The 26396-nt window shown below is 42.9% G+C and overlaps 3 protein-coding genes and 1 non-coding gene across 5 annotated transcripts; 1 reads left to right on the top strand and 3 right to left on the bottom strand.

Annotated features, from left to right (window-relative positions):
* Positions 1 to 193: 193 nt before the first annotated feature.
* Positions 194 to 7923, bottom strand: LOC138212195 (ribonucleoside-diphosphate reductase subunit M2). 2 transcript variants are annotated; one of them, XM_069172496.1, is made up of 11 exons: positions 7819 to 7923; positions 4149 to 4247; positions 3919 to 3987; positions 3440 to 3586; positions 3246 to 3362; positions 3006 to 3139; positions 2107 to 2201; positions 1607 to 1740; positions 1419 to 1523; positions 1205 to 1318; positions 194 to 641 (listed from the first exon to the last, which is right to left on the bottom strand). In XM_069172496.1, the coding sequence occupies exons 2-11, from the start codon at positions 4236 to 4238 to the stop codon at positions 489 to 491; spliced, it is 1158 nt and encodes a 385-aa protein (XP_069028597.1). In that variant the 5' UTR covers positions 4239 to 4247; positions 7819 to 7923; the 3' UTR covers positions 194 to 488. The 2 variants fall into 2 exon arrangements, with proteins under 2 accessions (XP_069028597.1, XP_069028596.1); XM_069172495.1 differs by lacking the exon at positions 7819 to 7923 and having other exon boundaries at positions 4149 to 4754.
* On the bottom strand, positions 999 to 1135 carry LOC138212361 (small nucleolar RNA SNORD94). The gene has a single exon (XR_011179435.1). It is a non-coding gene; the product is annotated as a small nucleolar RNA SNORD94 (small nucleolar RNA).
* Positions 7924 to 8272: 349 nt separating the features above from the next.
* zdhhc14 (zinc finger DHHC-type palmitoyltransferase 14) lies at positions 8273 to 22913 on the bottom strand. Its single transcript, XM_069172491.1, has 9 exons — positions 22108 to 22913; positions 19870 to 20030; positions 17523 to 17666; positions 16553 to 16690; positions 14625 to 14673; positions 13919 to 14021; positions 13709 to 13818; positions 10536 to 10641; positions 8273 to 10111 (listed from the first exon to the last, which is right to left on the bottom strand). The coding sequence occupies exons 1-9, from the start codon at positions 22389 to 22391 to the stop codon at positions 9668 to 9670; spliced, it is 1539 nt and encodes a 512-aa protein (XP_069028592.1). The 5' UTR covers positions 22392 to 22913; the 3' UTR covers positions 8273 to 9667.
* A 624-nt stretch (positions 22914 to 23537) lies between these two features.
* tmem242 (transmembrane protein 242) lies at positions 23538 to 26378 on the top strand. Its single transcript, XM_069172500.1, has 4 exons — positions 23538 to 23654; positions 24565 to 24665; positions 25432 to 25569; positions 25798 to 26378. Exons 1-4 carry the CDS (start codon positions 23582 to 23584, stop codon positions 25924 to 25926), a joined length of 441 nt encoding a protein of 146 aa, XP_069028601.1. The 5' UTR covers positions 23538 to 23581; the 3' UTR covers positions 25927 to 26378.
* The last annotated feature ends 18 nt before the right edge of the window (positions 26379 to 26396 follow it).

Here is a 26396-nt window from a genome sequence, read left to right as displayed (position 1 = left end):
GACTCCGTTTGTCTCCGACAGACTTCCACTTTCTCAGAAGTTAGTCCAAAATATAAAAGAAAAAGTCAAACTATATTTTAGACGACATGCTATAATGTGACTTTTCTTCCAAAATGTGAATAAAGTCATACTTCAGATAACGTATAATAGAATGACTTTCGTTCATGTTATGAAACCAGCATGTCGTCTGAAATATGATAAAAGAAAAAGACATTTATTGATCAATCATGTAATAAAATACATTTAAAATTTAAGTAATACCAAAGGGCAGCACTACAAATCTGTACATATGTAACAATCTAACAAATCTAAATATAAATCTGGAGTTTATTACAAAAAGCAGGGAACAAAACAGGTTTTAGTCTATTTACAAAGACTCCCAGCATGCACTGGGACAGAGGTAGCATCACTTCAGGGTTAGAGTCCTGTTGTTGTCCCTGTGCAGTGAAACGGAGAGTTGAAGTGTTTGAGGGGCGGAGCCACGCGGCTCAGAAGTCGGCGTCCAGTCTGAAGGTGCTGTCCGTGGTGCCGGACATCACGCCCATCCTCTGGTACTCACCAACACGCTTCTCAAAGAAGTTGGTCTTTCCCTCCAGAGAGATGTTCTCCATGAAGTCGAAGGGGTTCTCCACCCGGTAGATCTGCAGAGGAACACACACACACACACACACACACACACACACACACACACACACACACACAGCTCAGGATCTCAGCTGAACTTCTACAAATGACGTCCTACAGAAATAAAACGTCTGTGTGTCCTAGAACCGATATAAAGCTGCTGGGTTCACCAGAGGTGAGTTTAAAAATATAGAATAAGTCAACCTCAAGGTGGTGGCCCCGCCCCTTTAGTTTCCCGGTGTGGCCCCGCCCCTTTAGTTTCCCGGTGTGACCCCGCCCCCTTAGTTTCCAGGTGTGGCCCCGCCCCCTTAGTTTCCCGGTGTGGCCCCGCCCCCTTAGTTTCCAGGTGTGGCCCCGCCCCCTCCGGCCACAGGTGAGTTCAGTCAGGCGTCTGTGTCGTGCTGCTGCTGCTCCGTCAGCGAACCACTCGTCCTCCGATCGGAGTCGGCAGCAGCACTCAGCCCCCATCACCGGCTGAGGTCCGTACCCCTGCGCCGCTCATCATCACCGCCTGCGGCCCGGACGACCCCGCCCAGTTCCGGTTCTGACCCGGAGTTCTGGTCCCCGGCGGTGCCGTTACCTTGGTGAAGCCGAGCTCCAGCAGCAGTCTGTCGGCGACGAACTCGATGTAGCGCTTCATCAGATCACAGTTCATCCCGATCAGCTTCACCGGCAGAGCATCCGTCAGGAACTCCTGGAGACGGAGACGGACACGGAGAGAGAGACAGAGACAGACCCCATTAGACTCGGGTCACCCGGAGCAGCGACTCGTGACGACCCGCACTTCGACCCACCTGCTCGATCTCGACGGCGTCCTTGATGATGCTGAGGACGGTTTCTGAGGACGGTTTGTTCAGCAGGTGTTTGAACATCAGACAGGCGAAGTCACAGTGGAGACCCTGAAGGCAACACGCACAATAACGTCAACGATCTGCCGCTTCACATCGACCTCACGGGGTCCGGATCGGTCGTCCGTCGTCACCTCGTCTCTGCTGATGAGCTCGTTGGAGAAGGTCAGGCCGGGCATCAAGCCTCTCTTCTTCAGCCAGAAGATCGAAGCGAACGAACCGGAGAAGAAGATTCCCTCCACGGCGGCGAAGGCCACGACGCGCTCTCCTGGTGATTGACAGACGAACACGATCAATAAAATCAGTAAAATCAACATCAATAAGATCTATAAGATCAATAAGATTGATATCAATAAAATCAATAACATCAATAAGATCAATAAGATCAATAAGATCAATAACATCAATAAGATCAATAAGATCAATAACATCAATAACATCAATAAGATCAATAAGATCAATAAGATCAATAACATCAATAAGATCAATAAGATCAATAACATCAATAAGATCAATAAGATCAATAAGATCAATAAGATCAATAACATCAATAAGATCAATAACATCAATAAGATCAATAACATCAATAAGATCAATAAGATCAATAACATCAACTCGATCAGCTTCAGTTTACCGAAGGCGGCTTTCTTGTTGCCGATCCAGTTGATCGCCCAGTCGGCCTTCTTCTTCACACACGGGAGAGTCTCAATGGCGTTGAACAGGTATTCTCTGAGGGTCAGTGAACGCACCGTCAGACACAACAGAGACCGGGACAGACCGACAGAGACAACAGAGAGCGGGACAGACTGACAGAGACAACAGAGAGCGGGACAGACTGACAGAGACAACAGAGACCAGGACAGAGACCACAGAGACCACAGAGACCAGGACAGAGACCACAGAGACCAGGACAGAGACGACAGAGACCACAGAGACCACAGAGACCAGGACAGACAGAGACCAGGACAGAGATGACAGAGACCAGGACAGACAGAGACCACAGAGACCAGGACAGAGACAACAGAGACCAGGACAGACAGAGACCACAGAGACCAGGACAGACAGAGACCACAGAGACCAGGACAGACAAAGACCACAGAGACCAGGACAGAGACCAGAGACCAGGACAGAGACCACAGAGATGACAGAGACCACAGAGACCAGGACAGACAGAGACCAGGACAGAGACCACAGAGACCAGGACAGACAGAGACCAGGACAGACAGAGACCACAGAGACGACAGAGACCAGGACAGACAGAGACCAGGACAGAGACCACAGAGACCAGGACAGACAGAGACCAGGACAGACAGAGACCACAGAGACCACAGAGACCAGGACAGAGACCAGGACAGACAGAGACCACAGAGACCAGGACAGAGACCACAGAGACCAGGACAGACAGAGACCAGGACAGACAGAGACCACAGAGACCAGGACAGAGACCAGGACAGACAGAGACCACAGAGACCAGGACAGAGAGAGACCAGGACAGACAGAGACCAGGACAGAGACCAGGACAGACCAGCCCACCTCTCTTTGGGCTCCTTGATGTAGGTGTTGATCAGCAGGCTGTACATCTCAGAGTGGATGTTCTCCATGGCGATCTGGAAACCATAGAAACACCTGGCCTCCGTCACCTGCACTTCCTGCGTGAAGCGCTCCACCTGGCGGTCGGAGAGAGGAACGACAGTTTAACGAACGGACCCGAAGGACGCGACGGCGGACCTCGGGCCGACCCCGGACCCAGAACCCGAGCGGCTCGGTCCTCACCAGGTTCTCGTTGACGATGCCGTCGCTGGCGGCGAAGAAGGCCAACACGTGGGAGATGAAGTACCTCTCGTCGTCCTTCAGCGTCTCCCAGTGCTGCACGTCCTTGGACAGATCCACCTGCGCACACGGGACACGTTAACGCCACGTCGGCCGGCACGACGCTCTTTGTAACACCCGTCGGAGGCTCCGCCCACCTCCTCCGCCGTCCAGAAGGACGCCTCCGCCTTCTTGTACATCTGCCAGATGTCGTGGTACTGGATGGGGAAGATGACGAAGCGACGGGGGTTGTCCTTCAGCAGCGGCTCCTCTTCCTCCACCGAGCTCTTCTTCACGGCTTTGGGCTGAAACACAACGACGTCATGAAGTCCACGCGACTCAGGAGCGTCACTTCCTGCTAACGATCGCTATTATTGATCTGATCAAAGATGTCCGCCAGAGTTTCCTGAAGACGGCATTAAAACCTCAAGAGACTTAAAATGAAAAACTTTATTACATATAAAAACACGTTGTTTTGATACCAACACATCAATAATGTCCTGATCACGAGATAATCGATCAGTGACGTCACACACCGACAGCGGGCTGTTGGCGCCATAACCACAATCGCCGACAAGTAGCGGCGTCCGTGAACGTAACACCGGCAGGACAGCCTGGATGTCTCGGGGACACTCACCGCAGCTTCTCCGAAGATTCTCCGCGCGGTTCTGGACGCCAGGACGCGGCTGGTGTTCAGGCTCGGAGGCTGCAGGAGACAAAGAGACATCAGGAGACAAAGAGACATCAGGACATCAGCATCACGTCGCGCGGAGCCGCTGACGTCACGTGGGTCAGAGCTCGTGAGACCGTGTCTCTGACGGACCGTGTCCCCGTGTCTCTGACGGACCGTGTCCCCGTGTCCCTCACCGTGTTCTCTTTGTCCAGCGCCATGTTGCTCATCTGACTGCTGACGGTGTTCTCGTTCTTCACGGAGAAAGGAGCGCGAGCAGACAGCATCGTTACTTCCTGTGGTTCACGCGCACACAATAAAAAGAAGAAAGTAAAAACAAGAAAGAAGTAAAAATAAAAAGCAGAAAGAAGTAAAAATAAAAAGCAGAAAGAAGTTAAAGTGTCGAGCAGCAAACAGACGGAGAGCAGACTGAAGCGGTTTCTGCAGCCCGCGCGACCTTTTTATTGAAATATTGGCGCTTAGAACGCAGCGGGCCAATAGGAACGCAGCTCGCGCCGTCCCTTTAAAGTGACGCTGCATTGGAGCCAATCAGCTTGTAGAGTCGCGCTCACGTGACTCCAAACCGACTGCGGGAAATCCAAAGCGCTTTGTTTGAGCCTGTTCTCCAACGGACCAACCGGTGTTACACAACCACGGAAACAAAGCGCTTTAGAAACACGACGGGGCTCAACTAAAGAGCACATTTAGGAACATTAGAAACGATTCAACTCTAAAATATGAACTTAACGTTCAAAATCATGATGACATTACTCACCGTAAACTCACTTGAAATAATTAGGTCGTAAAGAGCTCGTTAAAACTGCATTTAAACGACCGGAAGTATCATATAAACATTAATATCATATAAACATTAGTATCATATAAACATTAATATCATGTAAACATTAATATATAAACATCAATATCATATAAACATTAATATCGTATGAACATTAATAATATATAAACATTAATATCATATAAACATTAATATCATATGAACATTAATATCATGTGAACATTAATATCATACAAAAATAATAATATATAAACATTAATATCATATAAACATTAATATCATATAAACATTAATAATATATAAACATTAATATAATATAAACATTATAATATAAACATTAATATATAAACATTAATATCATATAAACATTAATATAATATAAACATTAATATCATATAAACATTAATAATATATAAACATTAATATCATATAGACATTAATAATATATAAACATTAATATCATATAAACATTAATATCATATAAACATTAATATCATAAACATTAATAATATATAAGCATTCATATCATGTAAACATTAATATAATATAAACATTAATATCATAAACATTAATATCATGTAAATATTAATATCATATAAACATTAATATCATATAAACATTAATAATATATAAACATTAATATAATATAAACATTAATATCATATAAACATTAATATCATGTAAATATTAATATATAAACATTAATATCATATAAACATTAATATCATGTAAATATTAATATATAAACATTAATATCATGTAAATATTAATAATATATAAACATTAATAATATATAACCATTAATATCATGTAAACATGAATATAATATAAACATGAATATAATATAAACATTAATATCATATAAACATTAATATCATGTAAATATTAATATCATATAAACATTAATAATATATAAACATTCATATAATATAAACATTAATATCATGTAAACATTAATAATATATAAACATTAATATCATATAAACATTAATATCATATAAACATTAATATCATATAAACATTAATAATATATAAACATTAATATAATATAAACATTATAATATAAACATTAATAATATATAAACATTAATATCATGCAAACATTAATATAATATAAACATTAATATCATATAAACATTAATATCATGTAAATATTAATATCATATAAACATTAATATTAATATATAAACATTAATATCATGTAAACATGAATATAATATAAACATGAATATAATATAAACATTAATATCATATAAACATTAATATCATGTAAATATTAATATCATATAAACATTAATATAATATAAACATTAATATCATGTAAACATTTGATATCATGTAAATATTAATATATAAACATTAATATCATATAAACATTAATATCATGTAAACATTAATAATATATACATATATAACCATTAATATCATGTAAACATGAATATAATATAAACATGAATATAATATAAACATTAATATCATATAAACATTAATATCATGTAAATATTAATATCATATAAACATTAATAATATATAAACATTCATATAATATAAACATTAATATCATGTAAACATTAATATCATGTAAACATTAATAATATATAAACATTCATATCATATAAACATTAATATCATATAAACATTAATATCATATAAACATTAATAATATATAAACATTAATATAATATAAACATTATAATATAAACATTAATAATATATAAACATTAATATCATATAGACATTAATAATATATAAACATTAATATCATATAAACATTAATATCATAAACATTAATAATATATAAACATTAATATCATGTAAACATTAATATAATATAAACATTAATATATAAACATTAATATCATATAAACATTAATATCATGTAAATATTAATATATAAACATTAATATCATGTAAACATGAATATAATATAAACATGAATATAATATAAACATTAATATCATATAAACATTAATATCATGTAAATATTAATATCATATAAACATTAATATAATATAAACATTAATATCATATAAACATTAATATAATATAAACATTAATATCATGTAAACATTAATAATATATAAACATTAATATCATATAAACATTAATATCATGTAAACATTAATATAATATAAACATTAATATCATGTAAACATTAATATCATATAAACATTAATAATATATAAACATTCATATCATATAAACATTAATATCATATAAACATTAATATCATGTAAACATTAATAATATATAAATATTCATATCATATAAACATTAATATCATGTAAACATTAATATCATATAAACATTAATATAATATAAACATTAGTATCATATAAACATTAATGTCATATAAACATTCATATCATATAAACATTAATATCATATAAACATTAATATCATGTAAACATTAATAATATATAAATATTCATATCATATAAACATTAATATCATGTAAACATTAATATCATATAAACATTAATATCATATAAACATTAATGTCATATAAACATTAATATCATGTATACATTAATATATAAACATTAATATAATATAAACATTAGTATCATATAAACATTAATATCATGTAAACATGAATATATAAACTTAAAGTGGTCTGGATATATAATAAATGTTGTTTCCACTGTTTAAATTCCCTCAAACGGACTGTGCACATATTAACTGATAATAACCGGAAACGAGCATGTTTGTTTTCTGCTTTATTTCAGTGAACAACATCAACATGTTTTTATTCCAAGTCTTTATTTACAGCCCATAATAACCGTGAGATGGACTTCACTCTATTCCTGCCGCGCTTTTGTTGTTGTTTACTTCCATATAAAGGCAATTTAGCGCCAACCAACAAATAAATAAATCCAAACATTGTGCTGTCTGCATGAGATGTGTCGCGTGTTTCCATCAAGAAGAACTCAATCCGACATCAGCGGGTTGAAGAAAACAAGACGTGTTGTCGGATTTAGATTTGGCGCCACCTCGACAGAATAAACTCGGGTTTAAAGGCTGAATTCTCGCGTTGTTCTGTTTCCGGTCACCTGGGTGTGTTGTACCTTTTATTTGAGCGGGTTTCAGCCTCCGGAGGGAAAGTTTCGGCTTCATTTTCCCTCCAAAATCGGACGTTATTAAAAGGAGTTCTTCCCTCGCAGAGGACGACGTCGCTATAGCAACTGTTTCCGGGTTACTGCCCGGGGATGGTCCTGATTGGCTGCCCGGGAAGGTGACGACGTCACACCTAAATCGGAACATATACGTCACAGCCTGTACCGCCCCCTGGCGACCGGGAGCTGGAATTAAAACAACAGTAAATCGGATGATTCACTAATTCGTCTTTTGTTACTCTGATTAAATTAACGTATATATTGAAATATATCAAAAACTGAAAGTAGAGGAGAGGAAACATTATGCGTGAGAGATGAGTGGATTTCTAATAACATGCACTTTATAAATAGAAGTCTTTACAGTTTGTTATAATCAGAGGAACAAAAGACGAATTAGTGAATCAACTAACAGTCATGAAAGCTACATTTATTGCTTCAAACTACAAACATGAGACTCTTACGTTTAAAAAAAAAAGTGTGTTTTATTAACATCAGCAGCTGAAGGTGGATGACGACCTGTGCAGGTGTGTTTCTGTTTTTATTATTATTACTATCATCGGACTGAATGCAAAGCGACACACAACCGTCCAATCAGCAGGCTCGAACGGATGACACGGTCACCGGTGCGACACACACTAAACACACCAAAATAAATAAATAAGGCATTTATTGTCTTTGATTGAATCTCATGGCTGACAGCTGCTGAGTTCACCCAGTAAACACAACATTAAATGCAACTTGATATTTGGGAGGGGGTAAACGCTACAATTATTTATGAAGCACATGAATTTATTCCCTGACTGAATATAATAATAATTCCAAGTAATGTAATTGATTAACTTTAATTTGACCTGAACGCAGATAACCATCAGAAAATTAATGGAGAAATCAACTGATTAAGAAATAATTTAGTGAACTTCAGTTAAGTTTACCGCCTTTAGCAGGAAAATAAAATGTGACATTTTTTAATATCATCTTTTTTTTTTAAAGGGATTGAATTCAGTTTTTTCTGAAGATACAAACTTCAAGCTGCTTCAAAACTTTCTCCAAACTCTCCCGAATGCATCGTATATTTATTTCTTTGTGAAGATTTTTTAATTTTTTTATATTGCAAGGAATGTTGGCATGAAACCAACAAATTAGTTACAAATAGTAAAACAAACTCGGGGAAAATCTCAAAGTTGGGGATTTTTGGAAAATGCTTGTGACCTTCAGAATAAAAGCACAAGAGTGTTGCAGACAAAACGTCACTGGTTTCCACCCAAAACTGAAAATGTCCACGTATAAAACGACATTTTGGAAACGTGTTTAACGCCGCATGAAATAAAGATTTTGTGTCGACGGCGTCTTTTCGAAACTCGTCTATAAAACTGGACACACGACAAAAAATAAAAGATTATCTGAAGCGGTGAACTCCAGCTGAACGTTTGGCAGTGTTCGTGTTCTCGTCCAACCGAGTCAAACAAAAGGTTGACCACAGAAAAAACAGCGCCATCACCTGGACGGCCGCTTGGTCCGTAATAAAAAAACGAAGAGTCAGCTGTTTGTTTTTGGTCCCAGTCTGAAGGCAGCTGCAGGAAAGACGCCTGTTTGGCACCGAAGTAGCTTATTCTGGATTCAGAGTCCTTTGTTTCGACTTCATCGGGACCACAGAGGAACATGGAAAACAGGGAAGTCAGTCAAAACAGAAGGTTAAAAACTGGGTCTAAATGAAGTCACGGGGGTCTAACTGAAGTCACGGGGGTCAAACTGAGGTCACGGGGGTCAAATTGAGGTCGAACTAAAGAATCGTCGGTTGGGTTCAGACGGAGCTGAGCTTCACCAGCCCTCGGACCGAGTCCTCGTGCAAAGCGTCCTGACTAGCGGGGTCGTACAGGCTGGCGGGGGAGGGGACCGGTGGGTGATGTTGGGGGTGCAGGTGCAGGTGGGCGGGGCATGGCAGGGCGCCCTGAGGCGTGTTGCAGGGCGTCTCCTCCGGGCTGACGAAGTGGCGGTGGTGGTGGTGGTGATGGTGGTGGAGGTGGTGGTGGCAGTGGGAGTCGGCGGCGGCGTCCCTCAAGGTCAGGACGTCTCCGCCGCAAGACGGCAGGGACGGCTGGGGGGGGGTCAGGTAGGCGCAGGGACCCCCCAGAGTGGTGGTCTTCCCCGGCAGAGGGGCCAGAACCACGGGGTCGCTGTGGAGCAGAGGGGTGGCAGCAGCCTGCAGGACGAACTTGGTGCTCTGGATGCACTGATCCTGATCGCACTGAGAAAAACATCAACACGTCAAAGTTTTATACCGAGGAGCGATAATTCAGGCTACCGTTGGCTGATGTAGGCTAACAGCAAACATTCACTGATTGATTGAACATCCTGAAATCTGCAGATAAACAAAGTGGATTCTAGGAAATTATGAGAAAAGCTATCAATGAAATAAAGTCAAAAAAATGTTTTATCAGCTTTTAGCTGTAAATATTTTTTATCTTACACCACTGAGACCAGTTTTAACTCTTTATTGTGTTGGATGTTTTTCATATTTTGAAAAGTGCGAATAAAGATTATTATTAGTATTAATTTACTGAGTTAAAAACGCTTTTTATTCCAGTTCTGACGGCGTGTAAATGAAGATTTTACACCAACTCGGTCGGACTGCAGCTTCCCTCCGAGCGCCGACGGCGTCCTCCACCTACCATGTGACTGCGGAGCTGCGTGGAGGTGTAGCTGCTGCTGGTGCCGTTGGACTGGGAGACGGTCTGCGGGGTATCCAACTGGATCAGACCCCTCCTGTCAATCAAACTGGGACACAGAGACAAAGAGGACTTCACTTTACTTCACTCAAAGTTCACAGTGCAACAAAAAGCCAGGCAGTTACTAATATAACTTCTGTTCTGTGCAATAAAGGAAGAGTTTTGGGAAATATGTTAATTCCCTTTTTTTTTTTTTTTTTTTAGCACGAGAAACAGGAGTTAGCGTAGCTTATCATGAGGGGAAAGAGCTCACTGATTAGCCTCGCTGCTAATTCTTTCCTGGTGGCCACTTGCGGTATTACAACGGAGAAAAAAAAAAAACGTGGTCCAAAAAGCATTTTTTATTACCATTTTAAATTAGATGCATCAAACGGTTGATCAGAAACCTCCAACTGGAAACAAGTTTTATTTTTTGTCTTTTTAGTGTTAATTCTTAAATCCATGGAGGTTTAATATTTATTTATTTTTTATCTCACTTTATTAATCCCTGAGGGGAAATGTCTTCACTACAGCAGGGGGGTCTCTCAGGGGGGAGCTGCTGCAGCAGGCTGCCACTAGCGCGGCGCCAGGTAACCTGACCTGAGGTGCATGTTTTTGGATGATGGGAGGAAGCCGGAGAACCCGGAGAGAACCCACACAAGCACAGGGAGAACATGCAAACTCCTCACAGAAAGGCCCAGGACCGGATTCGAACCCGGAACCTTTTTGCTGTGAGGCGACAATGCTAACCACTGCACCACCGTGCCGCCCTAATATTATTTTTTTTATTTTTTTTTATTTTTTTATTTTTAAAAATAAAAAAAATTTAAATTTAAAAATTTAAAAAATACCAGAATTTTACCAGTAAAACCAAAGAAGAAGAAAAGTAAATGAAAAGCTGAACAGAACCTGAAACCTGATTCACAATGCTGCTCTGGACTTCAGATATTTTTTGCAGAAAAAAACTTCGTCAGTGAATTTTTTTACTGATTCGTTGAACTTATTTGCAAAAAAAAAAAAATGAATCACTGAAGGAAAACGAGATGGTCTTTGACGGCAGGAACCTCAAGACGCCTAAAATAACACTTTAATATTTTGTTGACCTGAAAAAAGACTTTTTGGGCGTCCAGATGGATGTCGCCACCTGTCGAGGTGTCAGCAGGTGGAGCCGCGAACCAACAAGCAGACTGTGTAATGAGTCTCCATATGTTCGGCCCCGCAAAACAAACATCTCTTCCTCTCCTTACGCCACGCTTTTACTTTGAAAGTTCACCTCTCACTTCCTCCCCCCGGCCGCTGCGCTCTACGTCGTCCATTATTTCCTGCATGACTTGGGAGGTTTGTTTGTGTCAATCAATTCATCTGTCATCCATCCATCCATCCATCCATCCATCCATCCATCCATCCATCCATCCAACCATCCATCCATCCATCCAACCGTCCGTCCGTCCGTCCGTCCGTCCGTCCATCCATCAAATCAATAAATCAACTGACATTTGTTCTTTGCCATTTTTTACTCTTTGTTTTAACAGTAAACCTACTAAAATTTAATTATTTTTTTTTTTATTTTAAAACATTTTTTAAAAATATTTTTATATTTTTATGTGCCAAGTTTCAGACTTCTCTGTAAAAGTTGAACATCTTTACCAGCGAGCCAACCCGTCAACAAAAAAGCTAAAATATGCTTTTTAATATTTAAAGAAATGATGTTTTTTTTAAACCCTTCACTCTGGAGGTCTCCGTAGCGGGATCCGTTGTTAAAACACAACCTGCTGCTGTTTCCAGAAAAACGCCTCCCGGTGCCACTGTGACTAAAATAGATGCCGTGCTTGTTGTCCGTTTTTATTTCTCTTTAAATTCTGGCGTTACGGTGAGGTCTCAGTGACCTTTGACCTTTTGTCCAGTCCGAGAGCACGTTCGTGTCAAGAGAATGGGTCAACATGAGGTAACCCTAACCCTAAAAATCAAATCGGTTCATTATTGAGTCCGAGTTAACGTTTGTGTGAAATTCCGGAGGTTATCGCGTTCACAAGACTGAGTCAACGAGTAAACGCAATGACCTTTGACCCCTAAAAATCTCATCAGCTCTTTGTTGGAACCAAGTGAACGTTTGTGCCAAGTTCGAAGACGTTCCCTCGAGGCGCTCTTGAGATATACAGACGGACACCTCATTCAATTAACGCTTAACTTTAAATGAGTGAAACCGTATTAATCAGCTGCTTTGACTAAAGCCATAAAGAGTATCGGCAAAATGTCTCCGAAGCACCGCCCACGTCTCCGTCGCGATGATAAACGACGGAGAAACGTAAGAGCTGATGAAAGCAGAGAGGAGGATATGAAGGAAACCAACGCGATCAATACTCTGATCGCTTTTGCTGCTTCTTTTTTTTTTTTTTGTCAGCGAAGGGAAACGCCGGAGAAGAAAAGCCGGCTGAGAGACGAGAGCGTGACGATGTCGAGGAAGGTCTCAGATGAAAACTGTCCTCATTAAACACAGAAACCCGCCGGGAGACGAGAGACGAGAGACGAGGGGGCGGAGGAGGAGAACGAAGACGGCGATGGAAAGAGGCAGAGAGAAACAAACAGTGACGGAGACGAGCAGAGTGATCGGAAATAACACGCTTACAGACAGTTTTCAGGCCCGAAGCCGATTCAATGTTATTTATGTGCGCTGATATTCAGGAAAACACAAAGCAGATGTGACGCCGGCGACGAGTCGGCGTTTTCAAACACAAAACTAACGAATAAAGCAAAGACGTGTTTTGATTGGTTCCAGTGATTTTAGTCCTGTTTAGTCTTGATTTTAGTCCTGATCTTAGTCTGGTTTAGTCTTATTCTTAACTCTGACTTCAGCCTTGACTGAAGTCCTCTTTAGTCCCCACTTTACCCCTGATTCCAGACTTTAGTCTTGTTTACTCTGGACTTTAGTGCTGAGTCATGTCCTGGGTTTAGTCCAGCTTAGTCTTGATTGTAACGCTGACTTCAGCCTCGAGTTTGTTTAATTGCGATTTCAGTGCTGAAATTAGCCCTGATTTGAGTCCTAACTTTAGTCCTGACATTAGTCTTGTTTAGTCTTAACTTCAGCGCAGACATTCGTCCTGTTTAATCCTGACTTTAGTCTTGAGTTCAGTGCTGACCTGGGAGGCAGAGGTCCACACAGGGCGGCGCAGCAGTTGGTCAGGATGTTTCCGTAGCTGTAGGGGTTGTAGTTGTCCTTCCCTCGCTTGGTGGACCAGGACCCTTTGATCTGGACCGGATCGGACCAGAACAACATCAGAACAGACACAAAAAGAAGAGTGGTTTTTGGTTGTCCTTTTTGGACCACGTTCGGGGCCCGGTGTACTCACGTCCTCATTGGTGGTCTGGTTGGAGCTGATCAGGTAGGTGTGGAAGCCCGACAGGCCGACGATGGACCAGACGGAGAAGAAACACACCACCACCTCCAGGATGGTGCCGAGCCGAGTCAAGGACAAGCTCAGGTCTCCGATTCAGAGGACAACGTGGACGTGGTTTTCATTTAATGTGAGTAATTAGGATTTATATCTGGCACCTGGATCCTAACAGCTGTTAGCTCGTAGCTGCAGCACAAAGTGCGGAGCTGAGTGTAAACGCAGTGTGTGACAGGAGCCGTGAGTTTGACCTTGGGCAATGCATGATGGGACATATCGGACGTGTGGACGCGTGACAGCGTCAGAGTCATTGATTAATCAGAAACACAAACACACTACAGAGACAGAGACTACTGGTGTGTATGAGGAGTAATCAGCGCCTGTTTAATTCTCTGAACTGGAGTCGTACGCTCGGTTTTATCCGACCGACAGTTTAAAAAAACTCCAAAGTTTGAGTCAACGATCGGACGAAACTGGAAAATACTCACATCTGAGAACGTAGAAAACGTAATCTGATACCATAAGTGTTGCTCTGTCGGGTCTAGAGGACGTTTTGTTTTCCGAGGAAATAATGAAACTTGACAGAGGTCCAAGGATAATGTTTCCCCGAGTTCTCCGAGTCCATTCAGGCTTTCAAACACGAAGCGTCCACAGTAAAGGATATCTGGCCGGGCTGTCTTTGAGCGCGCTCAGGAAACCGGTCCGGTTGGATCCTGTGAGACACACAAACAGGAAACGGAGGTCAGAGGTCGTTCATTTTATATGCAAAAGGTAAAACAATTCCAGGCAAGATTAAAGCTCACGAAACTTCTGAAATATCTGCTGAGTACGGCTGAATTACTGCGAGATCTTCAACACTAGTGTCGTAAAAAACAATAATAATCAAGGTTGTCCTGGAGGTGGCGCTAGATGAAAATCAGAATTGTCTGTACGGTGGCCTTTTTAGGACATTTCAGACCCATCTCGTGAGACTTGAATCAGGTGCACTAAAGCTGAGCCGCGCTTTCAACTCAATGTGAATGCTAGCATGTTAACATGCCACCAGTTGGTTTGCGTGACGCCGTGACTTTAACAAAGCAACAGGCTAAATATAAATACTCAAGTTTGGAAAGTGAGAACATGAACATTAAACTGCAGCGAGTTCAGTGTACAAACTTCACACCAGTTCATCCATATTTAGTTTGACCAACTCTGAAGGTTAGAACTAAATCCAAAACAAAAAACATCATAATTTAATGAATAAATAAAAAGATGATGAAAGGGATTCAGAGTCGGTGAATGCGTCGGCTCTTTGCGAGTTCGCTCGTGTTAAAGCATCAACATGTGACCAGACCACGTTTCTCCTCCGTGTTTTAAAGAAACTCCTCGATAAACATAAAAAAAAATAATAAAAAAAACTCCCCGCGGCCGGCGTAAACAAACGGTGACGGCTTGAAGTCTTCAGAGAACTCAGCCGCTCACTAAATTTACATCTGGCAGATCAAAGTCACGACAGTCTGCCGGATCTTTTTATAGCTGCGCTGCTAAAAACAGAAAACAAGCAGCGCAGTGTTCAGACGAAGACACGAGTTGGTCTCAGACAGTCCGCCGGTTGTTCCGAGTTTCAGCTCGAGGATCCAGTTTCCCGAGAGTTTGGACCCGCGGGGCGGGAAAACAACATCAGCAGCCCGAGCGGAGAATCGGGTCAACGGAGCGTGACGGCGACGAGTCGGCAGGCGGCTTCAGATCCACAAACACAACCGACGGTAAACTTTCCTTCCACCGGTTTGAGGGAAATTCAAGAAGCAACCAACCGGCGGGGAGAGTTAAACATTTAAAAAGCATCTACGGGTCGTTTGAATCAAAACGCCGACACGGTTTGGAAAAGCAGGAGAAAACAGCACCAAGAGAAGTTCCAGTTAATATTCCCAAAAACAAAACGCCAACGCTCGCCGAGAGTCCAATAAGTCGGCGACAAGGCAGACCGAGACGCGTTCAAACACCCGCAAGGTAAGAACGAGCAAGACGAGTCCGAGTCAGTCCGGGACGAGACCGGCCGGGACACGTCAGAACCACAAAAACCGGCAAACCTCAGTTAAAACGAGGAGATGGAGGCGAGTCGGAGTAAAACCACCCAAACTGACACCAACTGGTTTTTAAACCGTCGGACTCGATCACGTACGACGTCTCGTTACGTCAAACGTCCGATCCAGCAGAGTCCGATGATCTGCGTCCGTCCAACAGGAAACAGGAACGGATTCGCAGCCTCAGCATCTCTCTCTGTGACAGGCTGTCAATCACGGGGCGGTGGGCGGGGCCCGGGGGGCGCGATCGATTGGCCGAGCTTGGTTTGGTCCATTAGACAGATGAGAAGCCGCCGCAGAGGTCACGCAGGGTTCAACACGGAGAGCCGACATGTACTTCATGTGGTCTTTACCTACGAAACATCGATACGTACACAAGAGGGAGCCTTTCAAAATAAAAGACACTTTACCACCGAAAAACATTCGCTGCGAACGACCGCGACTGCGGCGCCATGGCAACGGGCTTCTCCAACATGACGACCTTCAAAGGAAAGCGAACAAGAACGAGTGCGGCGGAGGTGTTACTCACTGAGGATGACGTGTGTGATGACGAAGGCGAAGATGAAGATGGTGAGGAGGGACAGCGAGAGGATGAACAGGTAGAAGAACCGGTAGTTCCTCCGGCCGACGCAGTTCCCGACCCACGGACAGTGATGGTCGAAGCGCTCTGCGGGCGGGAAACAAGTCAGAAAACAAAAACATTCAAACTAAAAACTAAAAATGGACCAAATGGGAAAAAAAAGCATTCAGAGTCCTGCAGAAGTTTCGGTTTGATCTCAGAAGTATGAATATTTAGTTTTTATACTTTAATGAATAAAGTTAATGAGCGTTTACCGATAAATAAATAAATAAATCTTGAATTCTGTTGTTTTTATTGATCAGATTAACAAACTGTTTTGACTTCACATGAAAGATACATTTCAGCCGTCGCCATCTTGGTTTTTTTGGAGCCAGAAGTGACCATATTTGGACGAGCTGTGTATAAAAGTGGACGTAGTGTCTTAAAGAGCAATACCACTGAGCACCACTAGGGGCTGGTTCCAAAAAACCCACCAGAGCACTGATCAGCAGGGAACTCAGTTAATGACACAATAATGGAACATTTATTATTTTTTGAATGGGAGTCTATTGGAGAGGTGTGTTTTGGAGCCTCTAGTGGCCCTCGGTGGTATTGCATGTTACGGTGCTTTTGTTCCTGCTTCACTTTTCCAACCCGGAAGCTACGTCCAGTTTCATATATCGTCTGTGCTCCAAACCCGTGTTTACATGTTATTGTCAGGGTTCATCGACGAGCTTCCTCTTTACGAGAAAAACGGACAGAAATCGAAACGCGCTCCACGTATTTGTGAATTTGCAGAAATGTGCGACGTCACATCTGAGCTGATGGCGAAGACACTCTCAGAGTACTGAACACACTGCGGTTGGTTTTGACGCCGTTTGAGGACCGCCGCCGACATCAGCATCGAGCTGACGGACTTTTCGCAGGAACACGTACTGACCGACGCAGTTGTCGCACAGGCTGCAGTGAGACGCCCGAGGCGGCCGGAAGATCTTGCAGGTGAAGCAGTACTTCAGTTTGACCGTCTGTCCGTTGATGAGCACCTCCCTGGTGCGAGGAGGAGGTCTGGAGCAGCCCGCCGAGTCTAAAGACACACAGACGACAGGTGGTTACGACAGAAGAACGGCTGCTCTAATGTTAGCACACGTCAGAGCTGAACCCGGAGATGTCCTAAACAGGCCACCGTACGGAGGAGGACATCAAATTCTCAATTCTGTTCACACACACATCCGTGTCTTTCTGTCTTTGTGGGGACCAAACCCCCGACCTGAAACCGACCTGAGTCTAACGGGCCCCCTGAAACCTGGTGTGAACCCTCAAACAGTCTCTGAAGGTCCACAATGAAGTCCAGAAAAAATGTCCTCACTTTTAAAAGATGTCCTCACATTGCCTAAAGCTCAAACTGGTCCCCACAAGGACAGTTGTGTAAGAACACACACACACACACACACACACACACGTCTTTCCTCCTGCTGTGAGATCAGCTGCTGTGAATCTCGTGCAGTTTCTCAGCTGATGTGATTCATGGCTGCAGAGCCTGCTGGGAAGAAACAACAAAACAAACAAATCACACACGATGGAAAAAGAGCGTTTAGCCTCTTTTAGCTCCAGTTTTGGTCGCCAACATGTCGAGAGAGAAACGAAGAGCTCTCAAATATCTGAAGCCAAAATCTGAAGAGCTCCACGGAGACACTTTTTACAGCACGAGCAGTCGTTACATCGATTGTTTTATCGTCCTGTTTGTGAAAAGTTGTCTTTAGTTTGGTTTGTCGGACAGGAAGTGAGGATGTCGTTTCAAGCTGTGCGTCACTGAATAAATCCCTGACCACCATCAGACAGAACAAACAAAACAGTCCCAAAAAAATAAAGAAAAGAAAAGAAGAGTATTTCTATTTCCATCCTTCCTCCACATCTCGCAGGGAGCCGATCCACAATGCCCAAATTTGGTCTTTCTTCCTAAGCCCTGGCTCCGGGGTGATTGACAGCTCCGGCGCGCCGCAGATTCTGCATCCGACGCGAAGAAATAAAATAAATAAATCAACAATCTAGAAAAATATAATAAGAGGCTCCTAAAAATAGAAGAGAGAGCTTCGACGGTGACGTTCAGTTTCTGTGGAAACGAAATGATTCGCCTCGACACGAATCTGAAAGAGAGAAGGCCTGAAAGGGAAGACGTGACATGTGACTGAACACACACACACACACACACACACACACACACACACACACACACACACACACACACACACACAGACGTCTTAAGACACACCGACTGGAGGAGGTGGTGAGCGGCTTCCTGTAATGACTCAGTATAATTAGAGCGCGTTAGTCTGCAGCTGATTCAGTTTCTGATTGAAAACAGGAAATAAAACCAAAAAAAAATGACTGAAGTGATTAAAGGAGATTTTACAAAAAAATATCTGTAATCACGAAAAATAACACTTTACTTTGACGGAGTTTTGTTTTTGTTTCCAGATTAGTTTGCGTCACACTTCTTTTATATATATATAAAAAAAAAATCTAAGTTACATTTCAGACTGAAAACTTTTTGTCACTTTATTTTTTCCGCGATCAAAACTGTTTCACGCAATCTTTTAACGTTAGCGTTTCCTTGTTACCAAGCGGCAACCGACAGTGACGTCACCGGTCAGTTTGTGAGCTGATGGTCTTTTTTTTTTTTTTGAGCCAGAAGTGACCATATTTGGACAAGCTGGGAGGGAACGAGAGAAGATTTTAAGCCCCACCCACCTGTACCAACAGCCCCGCCCCCAAACATAGCTGTGTTTGAGTCCTAATATCTAATGAATGCTGGAATCATTTCCAGAAGGAAACACTGATCAGAGGAAAACACTGACTGACTTTGAGAGAACATTTTCAATGGAAGTCTATTGAAGAGAGTTCTAGTTGTTTTTAAGCCCCTAGTGGCCCTCAGTGGTATTACACTTTACGACACTTTTACATCGGCTTCACGTCCAATTTTGTAAACACAATTTTATATTTTCTCATTGTTGCTTTTCATAAAATATTCTAATCAATATTATTTTTCAGACTGAAACTTTTCCCGCTTTTTTTTTCACGACTGTTTTTATCAATGTCAGATTTTATTAATCAGCCACACAATATTCATCAATGATTAATCAACAACCTCATAGATTAAATAGTTTCTGTTTATTTTTGTTTTTATTGTTTGTTTGTTTTTCTGTCAGAAACTCTGGAACTCTCGTTAAAGTCAACTAACCTCAGAGGAATACATTTTTGTGATAACATGTGTGTGTCTCCATGGTTACCGATCTGCCTCTCCAGGTCGGCGGCCTCGTCCGGCGTGGCTCGCGGCAGGACGCCGGGGTCGCTGAAACTCGCCCTGAACAGCATCCCCATGACGAAGACGAAGAGGACGCCGCCGACCGCCGGGATGGCCGGGGTCAGGTTGGACGCCAGGAAGGGACAGCTGGAGACACGGAGAAACAAACCGGCCAATCACGGGAGACCTCGGCTGTTTTCAGGGCTTCACCTCAGGGGCCCTTTAATCAGTTCACGTCCAGGTTTAAAGAGTCTTTGCTGCCAGATGAGACCGAAATACATTTTTAAATGAACCCTTCTGTGGTTTATTTTTCATTCTATCATGTTATATTTCCCTTAAAGCACTTTAAAACAGTAATTTCAGTGTTTCTTCTTTGAGGTAATTGACGACTATCAATCGTTCTTTTTAATTATCGATTAGTTTAGTTTTCAGTATTTCAGAGAATATGTGGAAAGTAGAAAACTAACTTCAATTGACTGAAATAAATTAAATAAGAAATACACAAAAGTTACATTTTATAGAAAATATAGTTTTTTATTTCTATTTTATTTCACTTTACATTAATTGGAGTATTTCACAATTTTATGTTGAAAACTTTTGGCTTCCTGATGAAACATTTGTGTTTAAAAATCAAACTGTTGTTGTTTCCATCCTGCAGGATTTCTATAACCTTATAAATGAGATAAACTGAGTCCGAGCTCCGCCTCCCCTTCCTCCCGTCAATCTCCTGCTGTTACTGTTGTGACAGGAGCTGCAGGACACGTTTACTGTGGAAACGGGAAAAACCGTGGTGCCATGTTTGGTAAATTGCGGCAAAGAACGTGAAAGGAAAAAAAAAAAAAGACCACATAAACCCTTTAGACGGCCAAAGAGTCAGGGAACCAAAGAGTCAGGGGGCCAAAGAGTCAGGGAACCAAAGAGTCAGGGAACCAAAGAGTCAGGGGGCCAAAGAGTCAGGGAACCAAAGAGTCAGGGAACCAAAGAGTCAGGGGGCCAAAGAGTCAGGGAACCAAAGAGTCAGGGAACCAAAGAGTCAGGGACCAAAGAGTCAGGGATCAAAGAGTCAGGGAACCAAAGAGTCAGGGACCAAAGAGTCAGGGAACCAAAGAGTCAGGGACCAAAGAGTCAGGGATCAAAGAGTTAGGGAACCAAAGAGTCAGGGACCAAAGAGTCAGGGAACCAAAGAGTCAGGGAACAAAAGAGTCAGGGTCCAAAGAGTCAGGGAACAAAAGAGTCAGGGACCAAAGAGTCAGGGAACCGAAGAGTCAGGGAACAAAAGAGTCAGGGTCCAAAGAGTCAGGGAACCAAAGAGTCAGGGGGGCAAAGAGTCAGGGAACCAAAGAGTCAGGGGCCAAAGAGTCAGGGAACCAAAGACTCAGGGAACCAAAAAGTCACAGGGCCAAAGAGTCAGGGAACCAAAGAGTCAGGGACCAAAGAGTCAGGGAACCAAAGAGTCAGGGACCAAAGAGTCAGGGAACCAAAGAGTCAGGGAACCAAAGACTCAGGGAACCAAAAAGTCACAGGGCCAAAGAGTCAGGGAACCAAAGAGTCAGGGAACCAAAGAGTCAGGGACCAAAGAGTCAGGGAACCAAAGAGTCAGGGACCAAAGAGTCAGGGAACCAAAGAGTCAGGGAACCAAAGACTCAGGGAACCAAAAAGTCACAGGGCCAAAGAGTCAGGGAACCAAAGAGTCAGGGAACCAAAGAGTCAGGGACCAAAGAGTCAGGGAACCAAAGAGTCAGGGACCAAAGAGTTAATGGCCAAATACAATTATTTTTTTTGTGGACGGATTTGGAGCCTTTACCAAAATAAAAGCATGAGGAGCACACTTTCAAAATAGAATGCGTCAGCTGTAACCAAACTCCTGTTTAATTGTGATCACATTATTAAAAAATAAGATACAGACGAAATAATCAATTTAACCTTGTTTATATTTTCATTTTGAGTTCAAGATTTTTATGTTTTTGTTTGTGAACAGAATGAAGTTATTACTTTTTAAGAATCACGAAGTCTGTTTTATTGACACTTTATAAACTATGAAAAGAAACTATTTTCTACTTTATTAAACTATTAAACTACTTTAATCTATTGGCTGCAAACATTTGAATGTGGTGGAACTAGTTTTTGTCTGACCTCGGGGACACCAGCTGGGGTCAAAGGTCACAGCATACTCTCCCCTTTTTTCTTTTTTAAATCTAAATTTCACAAAGTGTGTTTGACTCACTCGAAGGTGAAGAAGAGGCCGCTGGTGAGCAGGATGAGGACCAGGGTCAGGTAGAACACCCCGGTCTGCCGCGCCATCATGATCCTGCCGTTGCAGTAGAACCGGTTCCTGCCCGGGAACACCTGCCACTTCCTGCGGGGGGTCCGGCCCCTGTGGCCCGGGCAGGCGGACGGCTCGGTGCCCTCGGCGGGGGCCGGCGACGAGCAGCTGCTGTTGCGGGTGCAGATCTGGTTGTACTGGCCCTGCTGCTGCTGGTCCAGAGCCGCATGGTGGTGCTGAGACATGGGTCCTCACAGGTGAGCTCGCGCGCGAAAGAAAATATTAACGAACGGAATGAAATGACAGGTGTGCGCGCGCTGCCGGTGGTGCGTTCAGGCGCTCCAAAGCTTCAGTCCGCCTCCAGCATGAGTCCGCGGGTCCACTCGTCCCACAGGAGCCGGAACCAAAACAAATCCTACATTTTCATGAAAAAAAATCCTCCGCTTTTATTTTGTGATATTTCGTAAACAAACACCAACTCGTGGCCAGACGCACGCGCGCTGGCTCCAGATCCAGAAACGGACCACAACACCCCCGCCGCGCGCCCCAATGAGCGCCCCTCTCACATACTAAATCCGGTTATGTAGCCCGAGATGCGGTTCTGGACGGGCACCGGTGTGAGCCGGGTCCGGCTTGGGAGACAGGAGCGGCTACGGAGGTTCAGATGTTCTGTGTCGGTGAGGAGGAAGAAGAGGAGGAGGATGAGGAGGAGGAGGAGGAGGAGGAAGACGTGAAGAGCATCCTGATCCTCCGCAGAGCTGCTGGAGTCCCGAACTGCACAGATCCTCTATAAACAGGATGAACCACTCTGCAGGGAAAAGAGGAACCAAACAGATGAAGGTGAAAGTGCCTCAAACTCAGCTGACATTAAGAGCAGAGGGATTAAACGGTGATAATTAGTCTGTAGGTTTTTATCCCAGAGTTTTGTCTGTCAGGTTACATCCAGGTGAGTTTGTGAGTAAGTGCAGATGTTCTAACTTATCATCTGCTTCGTGCCGTGATGAGAGACTAATTGTCACAAAATTATAACGACATTAGAGAACCGCACAACATTGAGGGTCTACTCTCATTTTAATTGAACTTCGTCTTCTGTCTTGGTTTGTAGTTATTGAGCAAAGTCCCATTTTCCACGCAGAAACACGTCTCAGATAATCGTGGACAGAGTGAGACCTCCCGATTGCTGCATCCATCAAACCACCATTCCTATGTAATAGACGATCTTTGTTCCATAATTCCGTCTCTCTGACAGAAAAATAAACACTAACTGGTAGTAGGTAAAAATTCAGCTTCATTTATTTATTAATTTATTTAACATAAATAACGGTTGGTTTTTTTTTGTGCCGCCGTTTTGAATTCGTAGACAAATAAAGACACTTTGAGGTTCCTAGCCAGCTTGTTTCTGGCCGGGCGTTTTACGGAAACGGACCGAGGCAACATGACAGCGGCTGATGAAGACAGGGCTGCGAAGACAGAAAGTGATGAAGAGGCCAAACTGCAGGTGCTGAAAGGTAAAACAGCTGTTAGCCTGTTAGCGCTTTGGTTTGTTTAACCGGAAGCTTGTCGCGGGGTTTCCTGACGGTTTTCTGTCTGAGGTCACAGCAATGTCGAATCCGCCGCCTCATCCTGCTGCACCAGACTCCACTCAAAAATCTAGTATTTTAAGGTTTCATCTGCTGTTAAAAAAATCCACATAAGATGCACAACATGATGGAAATCTGTGACTGAAACATTAATTTATTCGGCTCATTAAAATCCTCCAAACAACCTTGTACATGTTTGTTTTTTCACGACCTGAATTCCTCTGCTCCCAGAATCCCTTACAGTGGATTAAAGCAACGATGCCTAAATTATAATTCGGATTATTTTGGTGCCGAATTGAAACACAGCTGAAGACACTGTAGGATCTTGTTTCTGTATGTTCAGTATCTTCTCAGATGACCTGTAAATGTAAAATATTAAAATAGTACGTTTCTTCTTGGGTGTTCTGCATCGGGCAGCCTTTTCCAATAATGCGAGAAACCTTTCCACCAAAGTCCACTCAAAATCTGTTCGATTTAAAGTTTTCGTTGTTGTGGAGAATGTTCAGTAGCTGTAAATCATCATATCAGACTGTTGCCTGAAATACTAACTTTCTCTGGTCAGTTCGGCCCTCGATGTATCGCAGTCATAAAGCTGCTTTGCTTTTTAAACAGGGTTTTCAAATTTGTGTCGCTAGATGCAGAAATCACTGCAGATTATTAGTGAGACTCTTTTAATTTGGAATAATTTGAATGGGGTTTGGTGTAGGGCAGATGAGAGCGCAGTCTGTTCTGGGTTGACTCTACACGGGTTTCATTCATGTTTTAGAGCAGCCTCTTATTCAGCCTGGTCTCGAAAGCTTCCAGAAAAGACTTCCTGTAACTGACTTCCTGTGTGCAGGTGCAGCGTTCCTGACCACGGTGGCCTCTGTCGGGATGATCGCAGGATTTGGTTCCACGTTAGCGTTGGCCAAGAAGAAAAGTCCAGGCTGGTTCAACAAGGTAAACATCTCGGGTCCTGGTGGAGGTCTTATGGTCCTGGTGGAGGTTTTATGGTCCTGGTGGAGGATTTATGGTCCTGGTCCTGGTGGAGGTTTTATGGTCCTGGTGGAGGTTTTATGGTCCTGGTGGAGGTTTTATGGTCCTGGTGGAGGATTTATGGTCCTGGTGGAGGTTTTATGGTCCTGGTGGAGGATTTATGGTCCTGGTGGAGGTTTTATGGTCCTGGTGGAGGATTTATGGTCCTGGTGGAGGATTTTGGGATCTATAATGCGCTGCAGACAGGAAGTGCTCATCAATAATTCTCCTTCTTTTAATATTACCAAAATAAAAGCAAATATGCTTTTTTTTATTGTGAAGGGCCCGAGCTGCATTTGATCGACTTGAATCCTGAGAAGGAGCGCCTGTTCCTCGCTTCTATTTCCGTCACAGACTCGTCTTTGTCGTCTGCGTCGCAGCTCAAATGAATCGCGCGTGAAATCGGGTTAAAGGCGCCGCGGTGGAGAAGACGTTCCTCACCGCCGCGTCTGCTCAGCTTCTATTTTTACACCGTCTGACTGAAGCATCACGCTATTCAACCAAAACAAGTCTTTAGGGTCCTGGTGGAGGTTTTAGGAGGTTTTCGGGTCCCGGTGGAGGTTTTAGGAGGTTTTCGGGTCCCGGTGGAGGTTTTCGGAGGTTTTAGGGTTCCGGTGGAGGTTTTCATTGAGTCGTGTTGTCGGCAGCATTTAAATTCACGTGACATTCACTGTTTTTGTTTCCTCCGCAGGGCGTTGCAGCGACGGCGTCGGCCCCTGAGAGCGGCGCCTCTCTGGCCCTCCGAGCTCTCGGTTGGGGCTCCCTGTTCGCCTGGTGCGGAGTCGGCCTGCTGAGTTTCACCGTGTGGAAAGCCCTCGGCGTTCACAGCGTACGTATCTGAAGACTAATATAAATAAATAAATACATATAATTTGGTCGTAAACGTTGGAAAGAAGTCGCGAAATGTTTTCAATAAAGTTAAGATGTACAATTTTAAAGAATAAAATCAAAATCAGAATTCGCTGACTAAACGGTTTCATGAGCGATTTTTCAGTTTTCATCTGTCGACGTCTCGCTCTGTATTTTTCTAAGTGACGTTCTTTGTGTCCTTTTTCAGTTATCGGAGTTCAGACAGAAGATGCAGTCCTTCTTCCCGTCCATCCCGAAGAGCGCCGAGGCCGGATCAGAACCTCTGGACTGGGACTCGGTGTTCGAGACGAAGAGACCCGAATCAACGAGAGACTGAACGTGAACCAGGAAGAGATCTCTGCGGAGAGAAGATGTTTGTGTTGTTTTTCTCTGGAGCCGACTGAGAGACAGGACCGGGACCAGGACCAAGACCTGGACCAGGACTGAGACCAGGACTGAGACCAGGACCGGGACCTAGACCGGGACCCGGAGGCTGGTTCCCAACCGACTGAGCTCTGAGTTTGAGTTGCGGGACAGATTAAGTCAGATTTCAGGGTCTGCTGGTGGACTTTAAATTTTGTTCCTCAGTTACGGTAAAATAAAAAAAATAAAAACAGAACCTCATCTTGTTTTTAAACTCTTTCATTTCTCTGAACGTCACTTTAACGTCTCGGTTTGTTTTATTATGAACTTTCTGTGGAAAAAAGAAATGAACACGACAACTTCAGAAGAGTTGTAAAGAAATTGTGAATAAAAAAATATTTTGAGAAATAAAATTCTTCAACGTCTCGTTTGCAGTTTGTCTGG

The sequence above is a fragment of the Embiotoca jacksoni genome, unplaced genomic scaffold, assembly GCF_022577435.1.
Source record: "Embiotoca jacksoni isolate LCO1_2020_lvr unplaced genomic scaffold, fEmbJac1.0.p SCAF_54, whole genome shotgun sequence".
Lineage (NCBI taxonomy): Eukaryota > Metazoa > Chordata > Actinopteri > Embiotocidae > Embiotoca > Embiotoca jacksoni.
This window is presented reverse-complemented; position numbering and strand designations above follow the sequence as displayed.

Bases quoted from the DNA above. Each gene is read 5' to 3' on its own strand.
- LOC138212195 (XM_069172496.1), bottom strand. From the start codon at position 4,238: ATGCTGTCTGCTCGCGCTCCTTTCTCCGTGAAGAACGAGAACACCGTC. The intron at 3,363-3,439 runs GTGGGCGGAGCC...CCGTGTGCGCAG, and splicing joins CCTTCTGGACGGCGGAGGAG to GTGGATCTGTCCAAGGACGT. The intron at 1,524-1,606 runs GTGACGACGGAC...TGTTGCCTTCAG, and splicing joins AGCTCATCAGCAGAGACGAG to GGTCTCCACTGTGACTTCGC.
- zdhhc14 (XM_069172491.1), bottom strand. From the start codon at position 22,391: ATGTCTCAGCACCACCATGCGGCTCTGGACCAGCAGCAGCAGGGCCAG. The intron at 20,031-22,107 runs GTGAGTCAAACA...CCGTGTCTCCAG, and splicing joins GGCCTCTTCTTCACCTTCGA to CTGTCCCTTCCTGGCGTCCA. The intron at 10,112-10,535 runs GTAGGTGGAGGA...TGTTTTTCTCAG, and splicing joins CGCAGCTCCGCAGTCACATG to TGCGATCAGGATCAGTGCAT.
- tmem242 (XM_069172500.1), top strand. From the start codon at position 23,582: ATGACAGCGGCTGATGAAGACAGGGCTGCGAAGACAGAAAGTGATGAA. The intron at 23,655-24,564 runs GTAAAACAGCTG...TCCTGTGTGCAG, and splicing joins CAAACTGCAGGTGCTGAAAG to GTGCAGCGTTCCTGACCACG. The intron at 25,570-25,797 runs GTACGTATCTGA...GTCCTTTTTCAG, and splicing joins AAGCCCTCGGCGTTCACAGC to TTATCGGAGTTCAGACAGAA.